A 23,743-nucleotide genomic window follows, 5' to 3' on the forward strand; every position below is an offset into this window, starting at 1 on the left:
GGGGAAACTTGGCTTCCCAGATACTAAGACTTACTATAAAGCTATTGTAATTAAGATAGTTTGTTATTGGCTTAGGGATAAACTAGTGGACCAATGAAATAGAATAGAGAGCCCAGAAATAAAACCATGTGTATTTGGTAATTTGATATTTAACAGATGGCATGACAAATCAGTGGGAAGGAATGGACTGTTAAAAAATATCTTTCAGATAATTAAAGATATGGAATAAAGTGAAATTAACTTTCTACCACACACATTACAAAAATTAACAGATTAATTAAAAACCTAAGTGTGAAAAGTAAATCTTTAATACTTTTAGATGTAAAAAAAGGGACTATCTATATCTTCTTGGATATATAAAAAGATTTCTCAAAATAAACATATTGACTATAAAAGAAAAGATTGACGAATTTGGCTATATTAGAATATAAAACTTCGTTATCAGAAGACACCACAAACAATTAAAAAGAGAAGCCACAGTCTTGGAGAATATATCTCGTATACTGACAAAAAATTAGTATCCAAAATGAATAAAAATTGACAAGTTCATAAATTACAAATGGCCTAGTAGGAAAACAGGTAACAAGCACTTCACCAAAGAGAAAAAGATACTCAATCTTACTAGAAATCAGGGAAATGGGAATGAAAATGAGATGCCTTTTATCCTAATCAGGTTGTAAGTCTTAACAGTACCAAGTTATTGTACTCAGTTACTATTGGAGTGTGCAAACTCCTCCAAGTTTCAGCTGCTGTTGTCGCATTGGATCCCCAGTTGACTCTTGGAGTTTTCAGGGCCTTTGTTGCTTCCGTCTACTTTCTCCTGCATAGTTGTTCACACCACATAGGTCTTTCTGTAGAGACAGAATTCAGTGGTTTGTCTCCACCCTCTCTTATGTGAAGATACTTCCTTACCTGGTTTTGTTGTAGATGCCCATGTGATTTTGATTTTGTTATCCCAGTGGGTCTGTTACAGGGACATGTGGTGCAATTCAGGGTGATTCAAACACTGTTTGACCACTGCCACCATCTTCCCAGAGTTCTCCTTAATAGCTTTTGAATGTTAGAAATTCATTAAATTTTAATTGAACCAAATAGTTATTCTAAGAAGTAATAACTGGTAGAATTAGTGGTTATATATATCATTATTTTTTATCTACTATAGTGACTCTTATATCATCAACTGAATTATCACCCTTTACAGGTGTTAGGGAAAGTAAATCGAGTCACTTTTTTTTATACTTGTTTAGCATCTTTTTGGTTGGCTGACAGCCTCCAGTAAAGCATCAAATGGCAGCTTAAGTAATCATTTTAGTCCCTGAACAGCACTAATGTATCATATTAATGGTCCTGGAGTAAAGATACCTGAAAACAGACAGTGTCTATGTCAAGTTTGAAGAAGTTGGGAAGATAAAAAGCATGAAAATGACCTTGAATATGAAATTAGACATAGCCATTTGAAAAATTCAAAATTAATTAGATAGCCAGAATTTAAGGTAGGCAGTTTACAAGACAGGATTATAGAGTCCTAATATTCTGGAGCAGTATTGCATTTTATTTTGGGTATAACTATTTTAAATATTGGACTGGATTGTTAATATTCTAAGTATTGCAGTTAATCCAATAGAAATTTGGTGTTTTTAAAAATATATGATTTTCTTAAGTATTCTGTACTTGCCTTCAGAAGTTTATGCTCATTATAATGTGAGATCATTGTTTTTCTGTCATGACTCTTGTGCCTTCCAAGAATATGTGTGCCTGTGAAATTGACTCCTTTACATAAAATTTAAGCCATTTGGAATTACTTCCCCCAAAATCAAAGAAAAGCAAACTCACAAGAGTATGGTACCATTTTTATCCTTAGAAATTAACTACTGTTTTAAAAAAACTGCAATAAAATGGGAACACATATATATTACTTTGGGAATGCAAATTAGAACCACCTTTTTGGAAAGCAAGGTACAAAATTATTTATGTATTAATTCTGGGTGATATTATTATGGGTAATGTCTATTATTGATTATGTTATTTTCTGTTTTCTGTGGTAAGTATGTATTTGTTTCATAATTTAAAATTATAAATGTTAATTTTTGTAAATGTGAATTTATGTAAATGTAAATGCAATATTTGAAGGCACAGCCAGAACTTACCATACCTAAGATAGAAACTGTTGTAAATATTAATAGAATTGCGTCTTTTCAGGTTAAAGAACTGAATCATTATCTGGAAGCCGAGAAATCTTGTAGGACTGATTTAGAGATGTATGTAGCTGTATTGAACACTCAGAAATCTGTTCTACAGGAAGATGCTGAGAAACTGCGGAAAGAATTGCATGAAGGTAAATATGTATTTTATTTATTTCTGATCTCTCTATTCTAAAAGAAGGAAGTAAATTAAATTGATATTGATTTAATTACAACAAATTTTAAATTACCAACCCAGCATGTTAGTGATTCACTTTAAACTTTGCAATTGGTTTGATTGTTTGCATGAAAAGCTGAAGTTGTGAGACTTTTTAAAAGATACTTGATTTGTTAATGGCTTCTCTTTCCTCCAGGACCCCAGTAATAACTTCACAAGGCATGAGCTCTGGGCAGAAAGATAATGGGGCTGGGAACTTCTTCTTAAAGTGCTTTTGCCCCACACTCATATTGATGGAGATGGCAATGTGGACAGTGGGACAAAGTGACCATGGGACAGGGAAGGCAGACAGTATATTTTGGTTTTCTTAACTAACATCCCTATTTATTGGACAATTTTGGTTTCATTAGCCTAGTAGCAGAGTGATGCAGGAATTGACTCTTTTCCAGGAACAGGGAAGAAGGCTTATCCTTCTCTCATTAAAATACATACTTTTTTTCTTCAGTTCTTCTAATGATTCCTTTATAGTTAGGGTTCTTAACCTTTTTTGTGTCATTTTGTCAGTCTTGTGGAGCCCTCTTAGAATGATGTTTTTAATGAATAAAATACATAGGATTACAAAAGAAACCAATTATATTATGACATAGTTATCAAGTACAAAAAACCCTAAATTTATGATACAGTAATAAATGTGCTTCTGTGTTAATGTTTGAAATGACAAGGTCTAGCAGCAGGTGTAACAACTACTCTTAATTTTAAATTAGTGAGAAGCATAAGTGATATTGAGATATCTGTAACAACTGTATTAAGATATGAAAACATCTGTAATTTCTATGGGTAACCATTCCTAGGTATCATTATACTACTGTAGTTTGTTGTCTACATTTTATAATTGAAGGAAATGCTAAATTTTGATTAGAGGTTAGTGAAAATAAGGATATTACTTTTTATCCTCATCCAAATGCGTGGACCCCTGGAAATCTTATATACTTTTTGTAGGTTCCACTAGTACCATATGCAGGATTAGGACCGTGGTGGTAGAGTCCTACAGTGGGAACTGTTAAGTATACCAAATGCTGTGGAAAATGCAGCTATTACATAAATAATTTAGGTTTGCATATGAGTTTGGTTTTTCCAAATAGTGGAAAGATGAAAGCCTACAGAGGAATATTATGAAATACTGTGAAAATAACCCAAATATTGAGTGTATCTTTGGCTTTCAGGAAGCAGTTTTAAAATGTGCTGTTGCAGCCAAAATGATGCCCATACTCTGAAGGAGGAATTTCTGTTTAAACTATGTGCCCCAACCCTTTGCAGGAATAGTGTAAGTTATTGAGGCTGCTGAACCTTCATAATAAACCCAGAAAAGTACCTGAGAAGGTTAATTAAAGAAGAAGGTGAAGTACTCACACCAAAAAAGAAATAGTCTTTAAATCAAAAGAAGACATAAAAATTGAGCAGCAGTGTAACTTACAGCCTAATTTGGGGATTTAGGTATGCAACAAAATTAGTGCAATTGCATATTATATATGCTATGCTTGGAAGTATGTTAGGATGCAGTAGTCCCGCAAATGAAGAGTGGTCAATTCTTTTTGTCCTAGGAACGGATAAGACTTCTTAAAAGCTGTTGTTCTTAAGTGGAATTTTGAAAGATGAGTAGGTATTTGCCAGATAGTAGAAAATGAGCATGGTATTCCAGGCCATTTGTTTGTGGCATAACAAGGTAAGGAAGTTAACAATGTAGTTTTGCACAATTGGGATGCAAGAGACAGCAGAGCACAGTACGGGATAGGAGAGGCAGATGGTGGCCAGGTATGGAGGCCTTGTGCTAGGGACTTTGGATGACATCATATGGACAGTAAGAAAGCTCTCTGAAGGGTTTTTTTTTTTTTTTAAATAACAGCTTTATTGAGATATAATTCATATGTAGTAAAGTTCACCTTTTTGAAGTGTACAATTCAGTGTTGTTTTTTTTTTAGTACATTCACAGAGTTGTGCACCGTCACCTCTATTTAATTCCAGAACATTTTCATTATCCCAGAAAGAAACCCTGTACCCATTAGCAGTCGCTCCTTATTCCCTCCTCCCCCTGTCCCTGGCAAAGAGTAATCTGTTTTCTGTCTCTCTGGATTTGCCTGTTCTGGACATTTCATATAAATGGGATCATACCATATGTGGCCTGTTACTTCTGGCTTCTCTGAAGAGTTTTAAGCTGGAGAGTGATAAAATCAATTTTGCATTTTAGAAAGTTCAATTTGACAGCAGTGTGGAGGATAGAATAGAAGAGGGCAAGACCGAGGGCAGGAAGAACAAAAAAGGGACTGCTGCTGCAGTGGTCTCAGTCATTAGGACCACCCTAAGGCAGAAGCCAGGAGATGGAGGGGCTGTACTGCAAAGGAGGTCGAATGAGCCAGTTGGCTTCTGTTATAGTTGAACGCGTAGGGTTGAGGAACTGTCCCAAGTCTGAGTTGTCTCTCAGGTTTCTAGCTTGGCCGGGTAGATGGGCTGGATAGATGATACTACTCTTTTTTCAGTAGAAAATGGATGAACTGATGAGTATCAACAATGTAAACATTTTGCAGAGATTCTTTGATTTATCCTGACGGGTTAAAACTAAATGGACTCAAGGATTCTTGGGTGACAGATTTATAAAAATGTATTAAAGACAATTAGAAGTAGTTACTGTGTCTTTGGCCTTAATAGTAATGTTCCCCAAAGTGTTTTCCCTTGAACACTTGTTATATGAGTTGCACTGTGAATAAAGGGATTTTTTTTTTTGTCAAATAAATTTGGGAAATGTATTATATTTCATTCCCCTACTCCTAAGAGAACATAGGTGTAATTAAGACTCTGAGCTCGAAGTCCTGCAAGAAAGAAATCTTTAAAAATTTATTTAACCCAGGGTTTCTAAAACTGAGAACAGAAATCTTGTTTTCACATGTTCCTAGGAGCACGTTTTGAGAGACCCTTTAGAGGGATGGTGTGGGGACAGCAGCTATGTCTACCTACAAGTTGCCCCTTGGTGCCAGTCAGAGGCAGAATCCCAGACGGAATGGACCATTGGGCAGATCATGTCTAGTAGCCCTGTGTTAAAGAAGTTGCCTACCATTAAAATTCAGTGTTTTTGGTGGGGGTGCTTCCTAAACAGTTTGCCATCTCTTGGAGCAAGAGCGACAACAACACAACCAATTAAAACACACATGGCAGAAGGCCAATGACCAGTTCCTGGAATCTCAGCGTTTGCTAATGAGAGATATGCAGCGAATGGAGATTGTGCTAACCTCAGAACAGCTCCGACAAGTTGAAGAACTGAAGAAGAAAGATCAGGTGAATAGCAGTGTTGTAGGACTTGCTTGCTTTGTTAACAATGCACATCCCTCCTCCCCAGATTGTGTTACTTTATGAGTATTAGAGATTGGCTTAAACTGAAACAAGGTGCATTATGCCATTTTAAAAGCTTCGTTTCAGGGATTTCGCTTTTCAGCATTAGAAATACCCCTTGTCTGGGGGGAGGAAACTGATTTAGAAATGATCCTCTTCAGAGACTGTAGAATGCAACAGTGCATATTTATGAGAAAATCTTTCTCTATAATGCTGTCCAGTTGTCCTAGGGCTCCTGAACTGTGTAAATCCAGGCCAGGTCTTTTGTGATGTTGCTCTAAAAGCCTCATCAGCAGGTGACAGGCTGGGGATGGAGAGGCTGAGTGATGTGAAAAGGCAGGTGTCCAAAGTGCTGTACAGGCAAGATCCTGTTTTCTCTATCTTTTTTATTTACATGATCAATGCACAAATACATACCCATGTTAAATTTTTTTTTTGGGGGGGGGTGTTTAAATACACATAAAGTGAAAATCTTCCTTGACATCTCCCATACCACCCCTTCCCAGAAGTGAGCCACTTTTATCAGTTTGGTAGGTAGTCTTCCAGGCCACTTCTATGTGTTTACGAGGGTACATTTAGTGGTGGTGTTTGTTTTTTTTCCTTCATACAAATGGTGTCATAGGATAAGTATTTATTCTAGAACTTATTTTTTATCTAAGCTTTGTCTTTGATAATGTTTTCACATCCATGATCTCTCCTTCATGGATGTTCTATCACTGATACAATCTTTCTCCCGGTAGTGAGTTGGTTTCCTTTTTTTTTTTTTTTTTTGTCATTTCAAACAGTGTTGCAGCTAATATCTTAATATATTCTTACCATGTTGTTTATGTATACAGATATTTCCCTAGGATAGCTGCCTAGAAATGGTCGCTGCTTCTCTAGGTGTTGTAAGAAATACTTTAAATTGCCATCTGTGACTTCTGGTTAGATTTTGTTTTTCCGAAGTTTCATTCTTTTAAAATTTCTGTCTCTTAATTCTGACTCCTTCATCTTATGTATAGCCACAGCCAATTAAAGGATTTAATTTCTGAAGTACAGATCTAATCATGCCTCTCCTGCCCATTAAAACAATCTGAACTCCAAAGATCTATCTATATAAAGATCTTTATATAAAGCTTTATCTCAAACAGTTCTCAAAAAAGAAAATAAAACTCTGCATATGAGTTAGGGACTACAATATTATCCATCTTTTATAGATGAGGACACAGGCTGAGTGAGGTCATGGCACGTCTGAGGTTTCAGCCGTTCTGTCTGATTCCAGGGTCTAAGCACTGAATCAGCACCCGTTTGTGTCTGCCTTGCCTTCTTTTCCGTCACATCAGGTTACTTAGTTTCTTTCCACATGCCTGCTCTTGTTGGCCCCTGCCTCTCTCTCTGGAACCCTTGCCTGTCTCCTCTCACACACAACTGGCCAACTCATCTTTCTGATCTTTCAATAGCCATGCAAAGTGTTAATTCTTGTGAGCCCCCTTTCCTTGCTCCCTGAGATGAAATCAGTCATTTTTCTCCTCCTATAGAACCTTGTACATACTTGTATGGTACTATAATTGTTTGTGCATTTGTCCCTCCCCACTAGACTTGTAGGGGGCATTGGAGGTATCTTCATCTTTGTTGAGTAAATTAGTACGTTACTTAACTTACTCCTTCTGTATTTCTTGTAAACTTGCACGTTGATGTGTTTCTAATGTATGTTTAATATAATAACTTTTCCCTATGTTCTACAATAATCAGAAGGAATGCTATATTTGAATTTTCCTAATCATTTTTTAGAGGCAGATTTTACTTTCTTTTATTTTGCCTTACTTTCTCAGAGTATTGTTTTCTTGGAATCTGCTTCCTGATTTCTTCTTTATACCAGTGCTCATACTTTGTGTCTATAGTCTTAAAACATTTTATCATGACCAGAGGCCCTTAGAAAACAAGTAACCTTGTCCAGTCTTCTCTTATTATGAAGCTCTACTCTCTCTTAACTGTTTTGAGTTGTTAGAGAGCTGTTTGACTCATTAAGTACATATTACCTAGGTAATCTATATATTTCTCTTCCCAACTTCTAGGAGGAAGATGAGCAGCAAAGACTTACGAAGACAAAGGATCACAAAAAAGCTGATGTTGAGGAAGAAGTAAAAATACCAGTAGTATGTGCTTTAACTCATGAAGAATCTTCAGCCCAGTTATCAAATGAAGAGGTATAGTGAATCTGTAATTAAAATTAGTGTGTACAAGACGTTACCATTTTTATCTTATGCATACATTAATAAACTATATTCTTCATATGGGATTATAGGATTACTAGATAAAATAATATTTTCAGTTCTCATTTTTAAGGTATTATAAGTAGCACTATTTGAAGCATGTTGTAGTTTCTGTCATTGTCTCTGCAATAAATAGGTGTACTTTTTTTCCAGTGGTTCCAAAATTAAAGCATTAGAAAGAATCTTTCAATAATACCTGCAAATTCTTTATTTGATGTGAAGAATAAATGTTACTAATACTTTGAGCTTTTTCTTTAAAAAGACATTACCTAAAATGTTAAAACACAACTCTCTATAGCCCATATGTGAGTATTAACTACTGTTTGGTCTTAAGCCCTCAGAACACTGGGAAAGGTTTGGCAGATTGTGATGGGGTGGAACATTTCAGGTATTGGAAAGTGTGAGGCGGTGTTCCCACTGGCTCGTCACCTTTCACCCACAATGTGATAACTGCCTCTTGGCTGAGTTTCTGCCTCAGCCTGGCCCACTCCAGGGCACCTTCAGCATTCCTGACAAATTCCTTTTTCTTCAGGGCAGCTATAGTCAGGCCACTGCCCTACCCAAAACCCACCAGTGACTTCCAGTACCTATGCAATTAGTACGAATTCCTCACCCAGACAATTGAGGCCCTTCATAATATCGACTCAGTTCCAGAAAGTTGGTTGTGTTACTGTGCTACACTGTCCCCTCTCACGTTAGTGCTTCGTCTGGAATGCTTGCCGCCTTCTGCCCTTTTGTGTATTGAAATCCTTCTTCTTAGCCTTGCTAGCCTTCAAGGCTCATCCCTGTCGCCTCTTTAGTGAAGGAAATGTTTCTCTTACTGCCTTTAGAATAAAATGTAAGGTCTTTAGCTTGGCATACAGGAGCCATCACAGTTGACCGTCCCTTCCAGCCTTACGCGCTGCTCCTCTCTTCGCTACACCAGACCTCTGTCTTCACTCTCCATGTTTAAGTGCCTTATTTATACAGTTCTTGCAGTTTAGACTTTCCTACCCATTCCCCCCAACCCCACCTTCTTTCCTGGCCTGGTGAACTAGTATCCATTAAATTGAATAAAGATCTCTTATTCCCTCTGAGAGATATCTTATTTCTGTTTAGTTTGCAGATTTATTCTAAGCCATGTATAATCTACTTCCTGGTGACTTTTATTTCCATGTTTGTGGATTGTTTGTCATTAAAAAATATTTTCTAAAAATCCTAGTAGACATTACAAAGTATGACGTAGTTGTTTTTTTACATTCTTTATTTTGGAATGTTTGCTGAGGACTGTTTAGCCTGATAGTTAGACTCCCAGGAGAATGTCTCAGTTTGGGGGTACAGCCAAATAGTATGTGGTTTTTGCATCATGTATCCAGTAATGTTTGAAAAAGTAGTATATAAGCATGAAAACTGGAAAGGAAGATTTGTTGTGATTTACAATGAAGTATTTTTCTTATTTTTGATTCTGTCTTAACAGATCTTTGTGATATTGTGCATAACATTATTTCCTGACATTTGATGTATCTTTTACATTTTTAGATCTGATACAATGTTGAGTATAATTGTTTTGTGTTTGAGAATTGTGACAGTTTGCTTTAGCCTGTTGGTTTAAAGTTAATATGGAAGCTTTAGAGACTTAGATTTATTGCTGAAGACATTGAAAACTTGTAGGACCTCATATCTTCCTTAACCTGATGCTTAGAATATGTTTTTCTCATTACAAAGTAATATATATTCATTTTGGAAAATATGGGAAGTACAGAAAAGGCCATACAAAATAAAAATAACTGGTAGGTAGTTCTACTGACCCAGAGATAACCACCATTAACATTTTGGTATGTATCAGCTCTCTTTTCCTTCTTTTTCTTTCTTTCTCTTTTTTAAGATAACATATGTATTTCTCTTTGCACTTTTTATATGTAGTCCATATTATTACTGTATATAATGTTTTGTATCTTTTTTTCACTTAAACCTATCTTTAAGATTTTGACAGATCATTAAATGTTTTCCCCCAAGGTGATATTTAATGGTGAATAGTATTTCACAATGTAAATATACCATAATTTGGTTAGCCAGTTTCTATTAATAGGTAGTCAGTTTCTGCTAATAGGTGGTTTCATTTGTTATTACTATAAAATTTTCACTATTTGAAATAATGCCATAATGCTATGAAGTTTAATTTTTCCTTACACAAAAATCGTTGTGGATATATCTGATTATTTCCTTAGTATAAGTTCTTGGGAAAAGACCTGCTGAGTTCCCTGGGCATAAACATTTAAGGCATTAGAACATACTGCTAAATTATCCTTCAGACACATCGTAACTTTACATTTTCCTCAGAAATATATGTTCCTTATACTTTTACAGGTATGTTGCTACAGTGTTTTTAACATGGCCCTCACGACTTTTCTGCCCGTTACTTTCCCTCTTGTATGTCACAGCAACACTGTATGTGATAGCGGTAGGTACTAGGCTCCCTTGTAAGCCAACAGAATGGGTTGCCATTCCAATTTTTATTAGGATACTTACTTGATTAGGGTCTCATATTTTTAGACTTGGAGCTTTGCCATAGCTAGCTTAATATACACTGGATTTGTTTTCCTCAGCAATTGGAATTTCACAAATGAGTAAATTTCTAAAAGAAAGAAATGGAGGAATTAACATTAAATTTGTCAACTTTTTATTATGCCAAGTGAGGATACTTTTAAAACATTTAAAAAGATCTATATTCTACAGTCATATCCAGTTCATAAAAGAAAAGACATTTAACAACAAAAACTGGAAAGGATTTACTCTTAAAATAAAAGATAATCCTTTGAATTGAATAAATTTAGTTCCAAGAAAATCTTACTACATTGTCCTTGTTTTTATCATTTCTCCATTAACTGTGCAACCGCATTGTGGAACTGTACTTCTCATTTCCCTCTTTCCTCAGTTCCTGGCACTAATCTGCTTTCTGTCTCTATGGATGTACCTATTGTGGATATTTCAGAAAGATGGACTCATACAATATGTGACTTTTGTTCTGGCTTCTTTCAGTTAGTACACCACATTTAGCATACCGATTATACCTTGCTTGAAACTTGGTTTCCAGGGTACCTCATCCTCCTCATTTCCTTTTGGACTACTCCTTCCTCTGTCTATTGCCAAAATGTTGGTGTTCCTCGGGGTCTGCCCTTGGCCCTCTTCGGTCATTCTACAGATTTATCTCGGTGTTCTGATTTATTGCTGTGACTTTACCCTCATATGGTGGTTACCAAGATGATCTAAAGATGTATAAATCCCTCTATCTGGTGGACATCTCCACTTGAATAGACAACAAGCACCTCACACTCAACTTACCCAACACTAAATTTCAGGAGCTCTTCGCCAAATCCTCAAGTGTGGGCTAAATGCCTTTCCTTGATCTTCCAGAGCATTCTGTACAAAGCTCTGGCCTATCATTTTATTAAATATTATATTATAATAGCCTCATTACTTGTTTATTTTTTTCATGTAACGAAGCATCTTGACATTAGAGATTGTATGTTGCTCTCTGTTGTATCCTGAGTGCCTGGTTCAATGTACCAGCTTGTAGAAGACACTCAATAAATGTTTGTCCAGTAAATATATGAAGGTATCACATTAACAATTATCATGTCTAATATGTGGCAAAGTACATTTAATATATACTAATTTTTCTATTTGGAAATACTGAGAATTGTCTAACTCAGCAATATATATTTTCTTATTTCAGGAGCATTTAGATAGCACTCATGGTTCAGTCCATTCCTTAGATGCGGACTTACTGTTGCCTTCTGGAGATCCATTCAGTAAATCGGACAATGACATGTTTAAAGACGGACTGAGGAGAGCACAGTCTACAGATAGCTTGGGAACTTCAAGCTCATTGCAATCCAAAGCTTTAGGCTATAACTGTAAAGCAAAATCTGCTGGAAACCTGGATGAGTCAGATTTTGGACCGTTGGTTGGAGCAGATTCTGTGTCTGAGAACTTCGAGACGGCTTCCCTTGGGTCATTGCAAATGCCAAGTGGGTTTATGTTAACCAAAGATCAGGAAAGAGCAATTAAAGCGATGACACCAGAACAAGAAGAGACAGCGTCCCTCCTCTCCAGTGTCACCCAGGGTGTGGAAAGTGCTTATGTCTCTCCCAGTGGTTACCGCTTAGTCAGTGAGACGGAATGGAATCTCCTGCAGAAAGAGGTTAGTTATCTTTCTGACTTTTTTCCTGTTTGCTTACTCTGAGGGGAAGTGGGTAGCTCTGGGATTTATTGTTCATTGAGTAGACAGTCCCTGGAGTCAGTGCCGGCCAAGTTGCCAGCAAATTGGACGTTAACCGTATCATCTGACCCTTGTCATTGTTACGTCGGAGTCGTTCAGGAATCCACACAATGCAGTGAGTCATGGTTTAAGTAGAGAGTTTAAGGTTTGTTAGAGGAAGAAAGCAGGTGGGAGCCAGCGAAAAGAAAGAAAGAAAATGGCTCCAGCTCTCTATCTGAGAGCAGCATTTTTTAAAGGAAAAACGCACGTTGGGATGGGAGGGTTTTGAGGGGAAGGGTGCCTGCTGAGTGTGTGTTCTGTGCCTCGATTGGGTGAGGGCTTATCAATTCTGGGCTGATTGGTTGCTAGGGTTCTGAGCATTATTCTTCTTTGAAATGTAGCTGTGTTATCTATGTGAAGGAAGCAGGCCTTTTGGCTTGTTTGTGGTCATTCATCTTATGGACCTATCTGATCTTGTCTTATCCGCCTTTTGGGGTCTAGGTGCCACTATGACTGGGATTTCTAAAACAGCCTTCAACCCTTAGTTTATGGTGCACCTGGTGTCTATGAGATAAGCAGCAGGGCCCCTGGATCAGACGTTCCTTCTATATGTTAGACTTTTTTTCCTGGGGTCTGACAGTCATGTTCTGCTTTGGCTATTCCTGATGTTTGTGATAAAGAAAGAATTAGTAAATTACACTTTCAGCTTCTCTACTTGAAGGTCTCTACTTGAAGTCACACCTGAAGTTGGAGCAAAACTACTTCAATAGCATTGCTAATTTTAAGTTACAGTAGACTGAATTTGGTTTGCTTTGCAGTATTCTGTGATCTCTATATATTCCAAGATTCACAGTTTCCCCTTTCCTCTAGATTTAAATTGCAAATGCTTGTCAGCCCTTGATTCTGAGAGTGGGTTTAAGGAGGGGGTGGAAAATATGGGAGAGAAAAGAATGCAACCTTTAAATGAGAATAATTTTCCTGCTAGTAGTATTTGCAAACTCAGGGATAAGATTATGAAAATTTAAATTTAAATATGTATTTGCAGAGCCCTTTCACATACCTCGTGTCTTCAGGCTTCCTCATAACAATGAAGCAATTAGTGTGTGGTTGTCCCCATTTTATAGGTGAAGAAATGGGCTCAGAAAGGTGGAGTCACTCAAGTTTTCCCCTTAATTTAGGTTAAAATCCAGGTTTTTTGACTTTCAGTCCTTTCTACTCAGGATTGTTGAAGAAGCTGTTCATCAATAAGTGGGACAGTTTATTAAGCATGAAAGAAACTGTTCTCCTTGGTCTCATGCAAAACATGTGAGGAGGTGCTACTTAATAGTCTCATACCTATTTTGTAATTGGAGGTGGTGAAATGGTGAATTAGTACTTTTTTTCCTCTGTTCTTGGTTGGGTGTTATTGATTTAAATTGTGAGTGCCATGGTGTAGTACTTTTTGCTTGCTTTGTGTTTTTCTCAAATGTAATGTGTTTCATGGCCTTAGCCTTAGATAAAGGTTGTGTCCTTTGTTTTCCTGTCATACTTGTATTGGAGATTATGACTTTTAGGGTCTGATCCTATATTGTAACTTCAACTTCTTGCAAAAAGTCCCTGAAGAAATTTACCCAGTGTTCTATTTTGAGTAACATAGGACCATGCATGTGCTCCTCATGTGATGTAGAATTATTTTGCTATGCCTGATAAGAGGTAATTTTGATGCCCTTCAGGTACATAATGCTGGAAACAAACTTGGTAGACGTTGTGATATGTGTTCCAATTATGAGAAACAGTTACAAGGAATTCAGATTCAGGAGGCTGAAACAAGAGACCAGGTGAGTTTCTTTTGTATATGCCAAATTAGTGAGCTGTTGTAGTTTTCATTGAAGGTGTAGAATTCTCTTTTCCTCCCTCCCTCCCTCCCTCCCTTCCTGTTTGCTTTTTGAAACATATCCATCCTGTTAAATTATAAAATAATCTGGTACATGAAAAGTCAGTTACATTTCCATTGGGAGCTCATTAGAGCCTCTGCTTTTGTGTATCTCTTCCTCATTAGCTTGCCCAGCAAAATCACAGGTCAGCTTAATTTTTATAGAAGCACTGTCAGAGGAACACATTAATGTACACTGAGGCCTGGCACACTTCCCCTCCCATCCTAGGCCCAAAGGTGATAGTGCCATGAGCTGTGCACCTGGAAAGTACTTTTTTGTTATGAAGATTTAGGGAGATAAGAGTTGACTACTGCCTCTAATGGAATAAAGGCTTAATTGAATGTCATATTAATCAGTATTTGGACTCTTCACTGCTTAATTGCCTATTTCTTACAATAAATTTGTTGAATTGATTAAGGTTAATTTACAGGGTTTTAGATACTAAGCTTTGGTAGATTTTGATATTTGAGATTGACATATCTTAAGTACCTTTACAAGTACAGTGTGTAATGATGAGTTCCTTGAAAGCCTTTAGGAAATAAAGCAGAATTTCATGAGAGCAGACTTGTGAAAGTATATGTGAGGAAAAGATAATTTTTTTTTTCTTTTATTCCCAAGTTGTTCTTTGGTTGCTAATAATTGTTCCCTTATTCTTCAAAAGAACTGCCAGCAGATTAGAATGATGGTTTAATATTTTCAAGTGTCACTGACAATGATTTCCTTCACATATGCTTCTTTCATAGATAGTGCAAAGGTAAATGTTTAAAGCTATCTGGGAAACTAATCTAGTTGGCCTCTGATAGTGTGTTGTGGGGATAGGGGGTATCTTGTATTCCTGAGTCATTTCAGTAGACATTTACTGATGCTTCATCTGTGCCTGGCATTTTGCTAGGTCCTGGGGATCCAGACGCAGGTAAGACACAGTTACTGTCCGTAAGGAGCTTTTAGTGTTGACACCTAAGCCAATATGGTGTGTTACTGTAGACATGCACATAGAAGCAGAGGAGCGCTGAGAGGGGCATCCAGCTTAACTGTGGGGTGGTCAAGGAAGGTTACACTTCCCTGAAACAAACTAGGTTCTAAAATAAATTCAACACTGGTGAAGAAAAGAAGTGGGGAAAGGGTATTCAGGGAAGAGGAAGAATGTACAAAGGAACAGTGTTATGAAAAGAAAATGGTGTTTTCTTGGAACTACAAGTAGTTGATGTGGCTGTAGGTGGTGTGTGTATGTGTGATGAAATAACAGGAGAGGAAGCTATAAAGGAAGGCCGTGTGTGAGATCATTGAGGGAGGAGTGATGATTGAAGGGGTTTAAATTTTACCATGAAGACTTTGAGAGGCATTTAGAAATTCTAGGTAAGTGAATTACTTGTTTTAGGAAAATTTTATAGTGTTAGTGTGGATTGTAGACTGAGATATGGAGGCCAGTGTCCTAGTCTAGAGAAACCAGGAGGGGAAATAGGTATTTTTAAGTGAGATAATGTATATGAAAATGATTTGTTAACTGTAAAACACAGTGTAATTGTCGTTTGAGGTCATTCATCTCATTTCTTTCTGAGTTGTCAAATCTGTGATGTTTCTTGGGGAAAAAAAGATTTTTCAAAAATTCTGGAGTTAGGATTTCTTAAGTTTATAAAAGAATTCTGGTTCTTCCTTCTAATTGACTTTTTAACTTGCATAGGTAAAAAAACTGCAGGTGATGCTCAGACAAGCTAATGATCAGTTAGAGAAAACAATGAAAGATAAACAGGAGCTGGAAGACTTCATAAAGCAGAGCACTGAAGAGTCAAGTCATCAGGTAAGTGATGACTTTTAGAACGTGACCCAGGGTGATGACTAGATTGTTTAAAGGAATTCTGAAAGCATAGTGATGTTTTTTTCTTGCCCTGAAGATTTGGGAGTTCTGTTTCCCCTCTGATAAACACATCACCTACTGCTTTTTCTCTGATGCCTGTTTTACAGATTGTGTTTTTGAAAGTATGGCATTCACAGAAATACTCAAGCATACTCAAGCGTACACTAGCATACACTAACAGACCAAACATACTAGCACTAACACCTGTGTTAGCACTGACACCTTTGAGAGCAAAGTAATAAAACATAAGCTTGTATTCCAGAAGCCCTCACAAGCACCCTCCAAATACTAGTTTCTCCCAAGAGGTAACTACTGTCCTAAACTTCTAAAACCATTATATTAGTTTTGTATGTTTAAAAAAAAAAAAATCATACTCTCTGTATACCCATGTCTGCCTTCCTCCAAATGGTGAGATTTATTCATGATGCTTGTAACAGTAGTTTGTTTATTTGTACCATTGTATGGATATATCACAGTGTATTCATCTTAATATTGATGGACATTGGGTTGTTTGCAGATCTGGGCTGTTATGAATTATGCTGCTTTGAACATTTCTGTAAAGGGTTTGGTGCACATGTTTCTGCTAGGTGTATACTTAGGAATTAGATGCATGAGTCAAAAGGGTATGTGTATGTTCAACTTTAGTAGATAATAATACCAGCTTTCTAAAGTGGTTGTACCAATTTATACCCTCACTAGCAGTGCATGAGAAGAATTCCTGTGGGTCTAACAGTCTTCCCAAACTTTTATTTTGTTAGTTATTCTAATTATAGCCATTTTAGTGGGTGTGTAATGGTATTTCATTGTGACTTAGTTTGCATTTGATGGCTATTGATGTTAATTCGTGTTTTTATGTTTATTGGCCATTGGGCGATCACTCTCTTTTAAAAAAAAATTTTAACTACATTTTTTAATGCATTTTTTTATTGTGAACTTTAACATGTATACGTAACAGTGATAACTGTCAAAGTATGATTTCACAAGTAGAGAGCAAATTTCAAAGAATATCATGGGTCACAGTTCCAAAACTTGAGCTATTTCCATTTTTGTAAACTAGAACATGCATATAGAAGGGTGTTAGCTTTCTATGTACAGCTCAACAAGCAGTTATATAGATAATTTCAAAAATTGTTCTGGGTTACGGTTCCAGTTTCAGCTCTTTCCTTATTATGCAATATAGGGTATATACAGAAAGGTGAAGACTTTCAACGCACAATTCAGTGAGTAGCTATAGAGCAGATTTCAAAGGACGTTATAGGTTACAGTTCCACCATGTCATTTACCTCCTTCCAGCTATTCTAACACCCCAGCATCTAAATACATACATATATATATAAATATAATATATAAAGTTTCAGTATTCATAGACCTTTGTTAAATCTTACCTTGTTTGTTGCTACCGCTTCCTCTCACTTGATCTTTCTCCATCTTCAGGGGTGTCTAGGCAGTGACCACTCTAACTTGTTCATATTGAAAGGGGGTGTTGAGAGAATGGGGAAGGGGGCTGCATCTGATTGTTGATCTTAAAGAGGCTGTTGCTCTGGGTTTTAGGACTTGTCTAGCATAGGAATACTCTGGTGGATTGAAGTTTCTGAGAGATAAAACTTAGTGAATGAATCTTTTATAGAATCTCAGGTAGGGACCTAGTTATTTGGGGAAAACTTTTGGTTAGGGCATGCTGTATTGTGGCCATTTGGGATGTCTAGCTGGAGCTTGCATAAGAGAAACTTCCAGGATAGCCTCTTGACTCATTTTGGGATCTCTCAGCCATTGTGACCTCAGCTTGTTACCTTTCTTTTTTCCCCCTTTTGATCAAGTAGGCATTTTCAATCCCTTGCTGTGAGTGTCAGGCTCATTCTTGGGAGTCATGTCGCACATCACCAGGGAGATTCACTCCCCTGGGAGTCATCCCTCTTGGGGGGGGAGGTTAATGAGTTAATGGGCTTAGTGCGTTAATGGGCTTAGCGAGAGAAAGGCCACATCTAAGCAACAAGAGTTCCCTGGAGGTGCCTCTTAGGCATAATTATAGGAGGGCTCAGCCGCCCATTTCAACCCTGTTTCATAAGAGCAATTGTCAAGTCGAGGGCTTGAAGTATTAAATGGTAGGTTCCTAATTTCACTTAGTATCTATTCTATCCCAAGATAAATGGTCTGTTTCTTACATTATCTTCACTTAGTTGTACAGTCATAGTCACTCTCAACTTTAAATAATTATCGTAACATAATACATCTCAGAGCTCTTATCAGCTGCTAATTATTCATCCCTAGTATTAGTGTAGTGCTGATAAAATATTCCTATTAAATATAGTCTTTAATATGTAATGGGTAGTTTTTCCATATACCACTCTATTGTTAACCCTCTGCACCAGTGTCATACCCTATAAGTATATCATGCTAATGCTTATTTAGGTTTGTGGTGCTACTCTGTGGGTTACATGCCTTTAAACAACCATTTATGAACATGTTTGCCTTCAGTGTGTCACTCATACTTACAATCCTATTAACAAACCATAGTCACACTTGACCATTCGCATACCATTAAGTTTACCCTCATTATCATATCTGTACATATTAGATTATCATTTCCCCTTCACTAGATTCTGTCTATCTCTAGGTCCTATATATTCTATATTACAAGACACTTATTTTACATTTCTCACAGAGTTCAGATTAGTGGTAACATACAATACCTCTCCCTTTGTGTCTGGCTTATTTCACTCAGCATTATGTCTTCAGGGTTCATCCATGTTGTCATGTTTCACGACCTCGATCCTTCTTACTGCTGCGTAGTATTCCATGGTATGTATATACCACATTTTGTTTATCCACTCATCTGTTGAAAGATATTTGGATTGGTTCCATCTCTTGGCAATTGTGAACAATGCTGCTATAAACATCGGTGTACGGATGTCTGTTCATGTCACTGCTTTCAGATCTTCTGGGTATATACCAAGGAAAGCAATTGCTGTATCGTAGGGTAGCTCAATATCTAGTTTTCTGAGGAACTGCCAGACTGTCTTCCAGAGTGGCTCTATCATTATTCATGCCTACCAGTGATGAATAAGAGTTCCGATTTCTCCACATCCTCTCCAGCATTTGTAGTTTCCTGTTTGTTTAATGGCAGCCATTCTTATTGGTGTGAGATGATAGCTCATTGTGGTCTTAATTTGCATCTCCCTAATAGCTAAGGAAGAGGAACCTTTTTTCTGTGTTTTTTAGCCATTTGTATTTCCTCTTTGGAGAAATGTCTTTTCGTATCTTCTGTCCATTTTATAATTGGGCTGTTTGTAGTACTGTCATTGAGTTGTAGGATTTCTTTATATATGCAAGATATCAGTCTCTTATCAGATACATGGTGTGATGGTTTGGATGTATTATGTCCCCCAAAACGCTATTATCTTTGATGCAGTCTTGTGTAGGCAGGAAATGTATTGGTGTTGATTGGGTTGGAGACTTTTGATTGGATGTTTCCGTGGAGATGTGATCACTCAACTGTGGGCGAGATCTTTCACTGGATAATTTCTATGGAAGTGTGGCACTGCCCATTCGGCATTAGCCTTGATTAATTTACTAGAGCACTATATAAGCTCAGACAGAAGGAGTGAGCTTGCTACAGCCACGAGGGAACCTTGGAAGAACACACAGAGCTGAGAGCAACTGCTAGTGACATTTTGAATAGGAGCTGCAGCTAAGACAGGACAGAACACCTGAAGAGCAACATTTTGGAGAATGCCATTTTGAAATGCAACCTGGGAGCAAGCAGACGCCAGCCACGTTCCTTCCCAGCTAACAGGTTTTCTGGACACTGATGGCCATCCTTCTACCTTGGACACTTTATGGAATTAAAACTGTAACTTTGTAGCCAAATAAACCCCATTTATAAAAGCCAATCCATTTCTGGCATTTTGCATAACGGGCAGCATTAGCAAACCGGAATAGGGGCCTTATCAAAAATCAGTCTTACCATAGAGCTGGGGTCTATTTCCAAATTATCCATTTGATTCATTGATCAATATGTCTACCTTTGTGCCAATACCATGCTGTTTTGACTACTGTGGCTTTATAGTAGGCTTCAAAGTCAGGATGTGTAAGTCTTCAAGTTCGTTTTTCTTTTTTAGAATGTTTTTAGCAATTCGAAGCCCCCTTTCCTTCCAAGTAAATTTGATAACTAGCTTTTCCAAGTCTGCAAAGTAGATTGTTGGAATTTTGATTGGAATAGCATTGAATCTGTAGATCAGTTTGGGTAGGATTGACATCTTCATGACATTTAGCCTTCCTATCCATGAACACGGAATATCTTTCCATCTCTTTAGGTCCCCTTTTATTTCTTTTAGTAAAGTTATGTAATTTTCTGTGTAGAGTTTTTTTATATCCGTAAAGTTTATTACTAGGTACTTGGTTTTTTTAGTTGCTAATGAGAATGGAATCTTTTTCTTGAGTGTCACTTCAGTTAGGTCATTTCTAGTGTATAGGAACATTACTGACTTACGTGAATTAATCTTGCATCCTGCCACTTTGAATTTGTTTATTAGCTCAAGTAGCTGTGTCATCGATTTCTCAGGGTTTTCCAAATATAAGATCATATCATTTGCAAATAATGACAGTTTTACTTATTTCTTTCCAATTTGGATGCCTTTTATTTCTTTGTCTTGATGGATTGCTCTGGCTAGAACTTGTAGCACAGTGTTGAATAATACTGGTGACAGTGGGCATCCTTGTCTTGTTCCTGATCTTAGAGGGAAGGCTTTCAGTCTCTCACCATTGAGTACTATGCTGGATTTGGGTTCTTCATATATGCCCTTTTTCATATCGAGGAAGTTTCCTTTAATTTCTACCATTTGAAGTATTTTTGTCAAAAAAGGATGCTGAATTTTGTTGCTTTTTTTGCATCTATTGAGATGATCGTTTGATTTTTCCCTTTTGATTTGTTAATGTGTTGTGCTATATTGATTGATTTTCTTATGTTGAACCACCTTTGCATGCCAAGGATTAACCCCACTTGTTCATGGAATATGGTTTTTTTTGAATGTGTCTTTGGATTCGATTTGCAAGTATTTGAGAATTTTTGCATCTAGATTCTTTAGGGAGATTGGCCTGTAGTTTTCCTTTCTTGTAACATCTTTAGCTGGTTTTTGCATTAAAGTGATGTTGGCTTCTGTTCCAGTTTGCTAATGCTGCCATTTTGCAAAACACCAGAAATGGATTGGCTTTTATGAAGGGGTTTATTTGGTTACAAAGTTACAGTCTTAAAGCCATGAAGTGTCCAAGGTAAGGCATCAGCAGTAGGGTACCTTCACTTGAGAAAGGCCATTGGCATCCAGAAAACCTCTGTTAGCTGGGAAGGCACGTGGCTGGTATTTGTGTGCTCCCTGATTGTGTTTCAAAATGGCATTCTCCAAAATGTCTTCATCAGCTTCCAACAACCATCTTTAAAATGTCTGACTCAGCTGCAGCAGCAAGCTCCTTCTGTCTGAGCTCTTATATAGGGCTCTAGTAAACTAATCAAGGCCCATGCTGAATGGGTGGGGCCACACCTCCATGGAAATTATCTAATCAGAGTTATCACCTACAATTGGGTGGGTCACATTTCCATGGAAACAACTTAATCCAAAGGTTCTAACCTAATCAACCCTAATATGACCTGCCCCACAAGATTGCATCTAAGAACATGGTGTTTTGGTGTACAAAATACATCCAAACTGGCTCAGCTTCATAAAATGAGTTAGGTAGTATTGTTTTCTTCAATTTTTTTTTATAGAGTTTGAGTAGGAATGCTGTCATTTCTTTTTGGGAAGTTTGATAGAATTCCCCTGTTAAGTTATCTGGCCCTGGGCTTTTATTTGTAGGAAGCTTTTTGATGACTGATTGGATCTCTTAACTTGTGATTGGTTTCTCTGGTCAGTCTAGGTTGTTAATGTGTTTACAGGAAATTATCCATTCCCTCTAAATTGTCTGGTTTGTTGGTGAACAGTTATTCATAGTATCCTCTTATGATTTTTTAAAGTTCTTCGGGATCTGCAGTAATGTCCCCCCTCTCATTTATTATTTTGTTTATTTGTGTCTTCTTTGACTTTGTCATTCAGGGTTTGATAATCTTGTTGATCTTCTCAAAGAACCAACTCTTGGTTTTATTTATTCTCTCTATTGTGGTTTTTTTTTTTTTTTTGTTATTGTTGTTGTTATTCTCCATATCATTTATTTCTGTTTTAACCCTTGTTACTTCTTTTCTTCTACTTGCTTTAGGATGAGTTTGCTGATCATCTTCTAGCTTCTTCAGTTGTTCCATTAGTTCTTTGATTTTAGCTCTTTCTTCCTTTTTAGTGTATGCATTTAGAGCTATCAGTTTCCCCATCAATTATAGCCTTTGCTGCATCCCATAGGTTTTGATATGTTGTCTTCTCATTTTCATTCATCTCTAGATATTTAGCAATTTCTCTTGCGGTTTCTTCTTTGACCCTCTGATTGTGTGTTGTTTAACCTCCAGATATTTTTGAATGTTCTAGATCTTTGATGGTTATTGACTTCTAGTTGCATTCCATTGTGGTCAGAGAATGTGCTTTGAATAATTTCAGTCTTTCTACATTTATTGAGGCTTTCTTTATGCCCTAGCGTATGATCTATCCTGGAGAAAGTTCTGTGAGTACTAGAGAAGAATGTATATCCTGGTAATTTGGCATGTAATGCTCTGTATATGTCTGTTAAGTCAATTCATTTATCACATTGTTTAGATTCTCAGTTTACATATTGGTGCTCTTGTCTGGTTATCTGTCTGTAGGAGAGAGTGGTATATTGGTCTCCCATGATTATTGTGGAAATATCTATTTCTTCCTTTAGTTTTGCCAGTGTTTGCCTCATGTACTTTAGAGCACCTTAATTGGGTGTGTAAACATTTATGATTGTTATTTCTTCTTTTTGAATTGTCCCTTTTATTATATATAGCGTCCTTCTTTGTCTCTTATGACATCCTTGCCTTTAAAGTCTATTTTATCTGTCATTAGTATTGCTACCTCTGCTTTCTTTTGACTGTAGCTTGCATGGAATATTTTTTTCCATCCTTTCACCTTCAGTCTCTTTGTGTCGCTGGGTCTAAGATGAGTCTCTTGTAATCAGCATATTGATGATTCATATTTTGTAATCCATTCTGCAAATCTATATTTTTTTATTGGGGAATTTAATCCATTCATATTCAGTGTTATTACTGTGAAGCAGTTATCTTTTGGTTCTTATTTGTCAGATCTATTTTTTCCCTCTCTCTATTTCCTTTAAGTTACTCTTCAGTTCTGTGCCCTTCTCCAGCCCTCTCTCTGCTGTCTTTTTTTCTCAGCTGGAAGAGCTCCTTTAGTATTTTTTGTTGGGCAGGTTGCTTGGTGCCAGATTCTCTCAAAATTTGTTTGTCTGTGAGAATTTTAAGCTGTCCCTCAATTTTGAAGGAGAACTTTGCTGGATAAAGAATTCTTGGCTGGCAATTTTTCTTTCTGAATTTCATATATGTCATACCACTGCCTTCTCACCTTCACGGTGCCTGCTGAGTAGTCAGTACTTAGTCTTATGTGGTAGGGATTTGTTTTTCCTTTGATGCTTTGAGAACTTTCTCCTCTTCAGCATTTGACAGTCTGATCAGAGTATGTCTCAGAGTGGGTTTGTTCTATTTGGAGTTCTTTAGGCATCTTTATTTGCATATTTATGCCATTTTAGACAGGTTGGGAAATTTTCCCCAACAATGTCTTTGAAAACTCTTCTCAGC

At 37.0% G+C, this 23,743-nt stretch overlaps 1 protein-coding gene across 1 annotated transcript in view; it reads left to right on the forward strand.

Annotated features, from left to right (window-relative positions):
- Positions 1–23,743, forward strand: part of RABEP1 (rabaptin, RAB GTPase binding effector protein 1) — a 136,819-nt gene that overhangs the window by 94,701 nt on the left and 18,375 nt on the right. Inside the window, exons 6-11 of the mRNA XM_037808317.1 lie at positions 2,200–2,335; positions 5,507–5,685; positions 7,794–7,925; positions 11,707–12,174; positions 13,944–14,048; positions 15,826–15,942. Of these exons, the coding sequence (XP_037664245.1) occupies positions 2,200–2,335; positions 5,507–5,685; positions 7,794–7,925; positions 11,707–12,174; positions 13,944–14,048; positions 15,826–15,942 (1,137 nt within the window). The remainder of the gene's footprint in view (positions 1–2,199; positions 2,336–5,506; positions 5,686–7,793; positions 7,926–11,706; positions 12,175–13,943; positions 14,049–15,825; positions 15,943–23,743) is intronic.

This window comes from Choloepus didactylus, chromosome 18 (genome assembly GCF_015220235.1).
Source record: "Choloepus didactylus isolate mChoDid1 chromosome 18, mChoDid1.pri, whole genome shotgun sequence".
In the NCBI taxonomy this organism is placed as follows: Eukaryota; Metazoa; Chordata; class Mammalia; order Pilosa; family Megalonychidae; genus Choloepus; species Choloepus didactylus.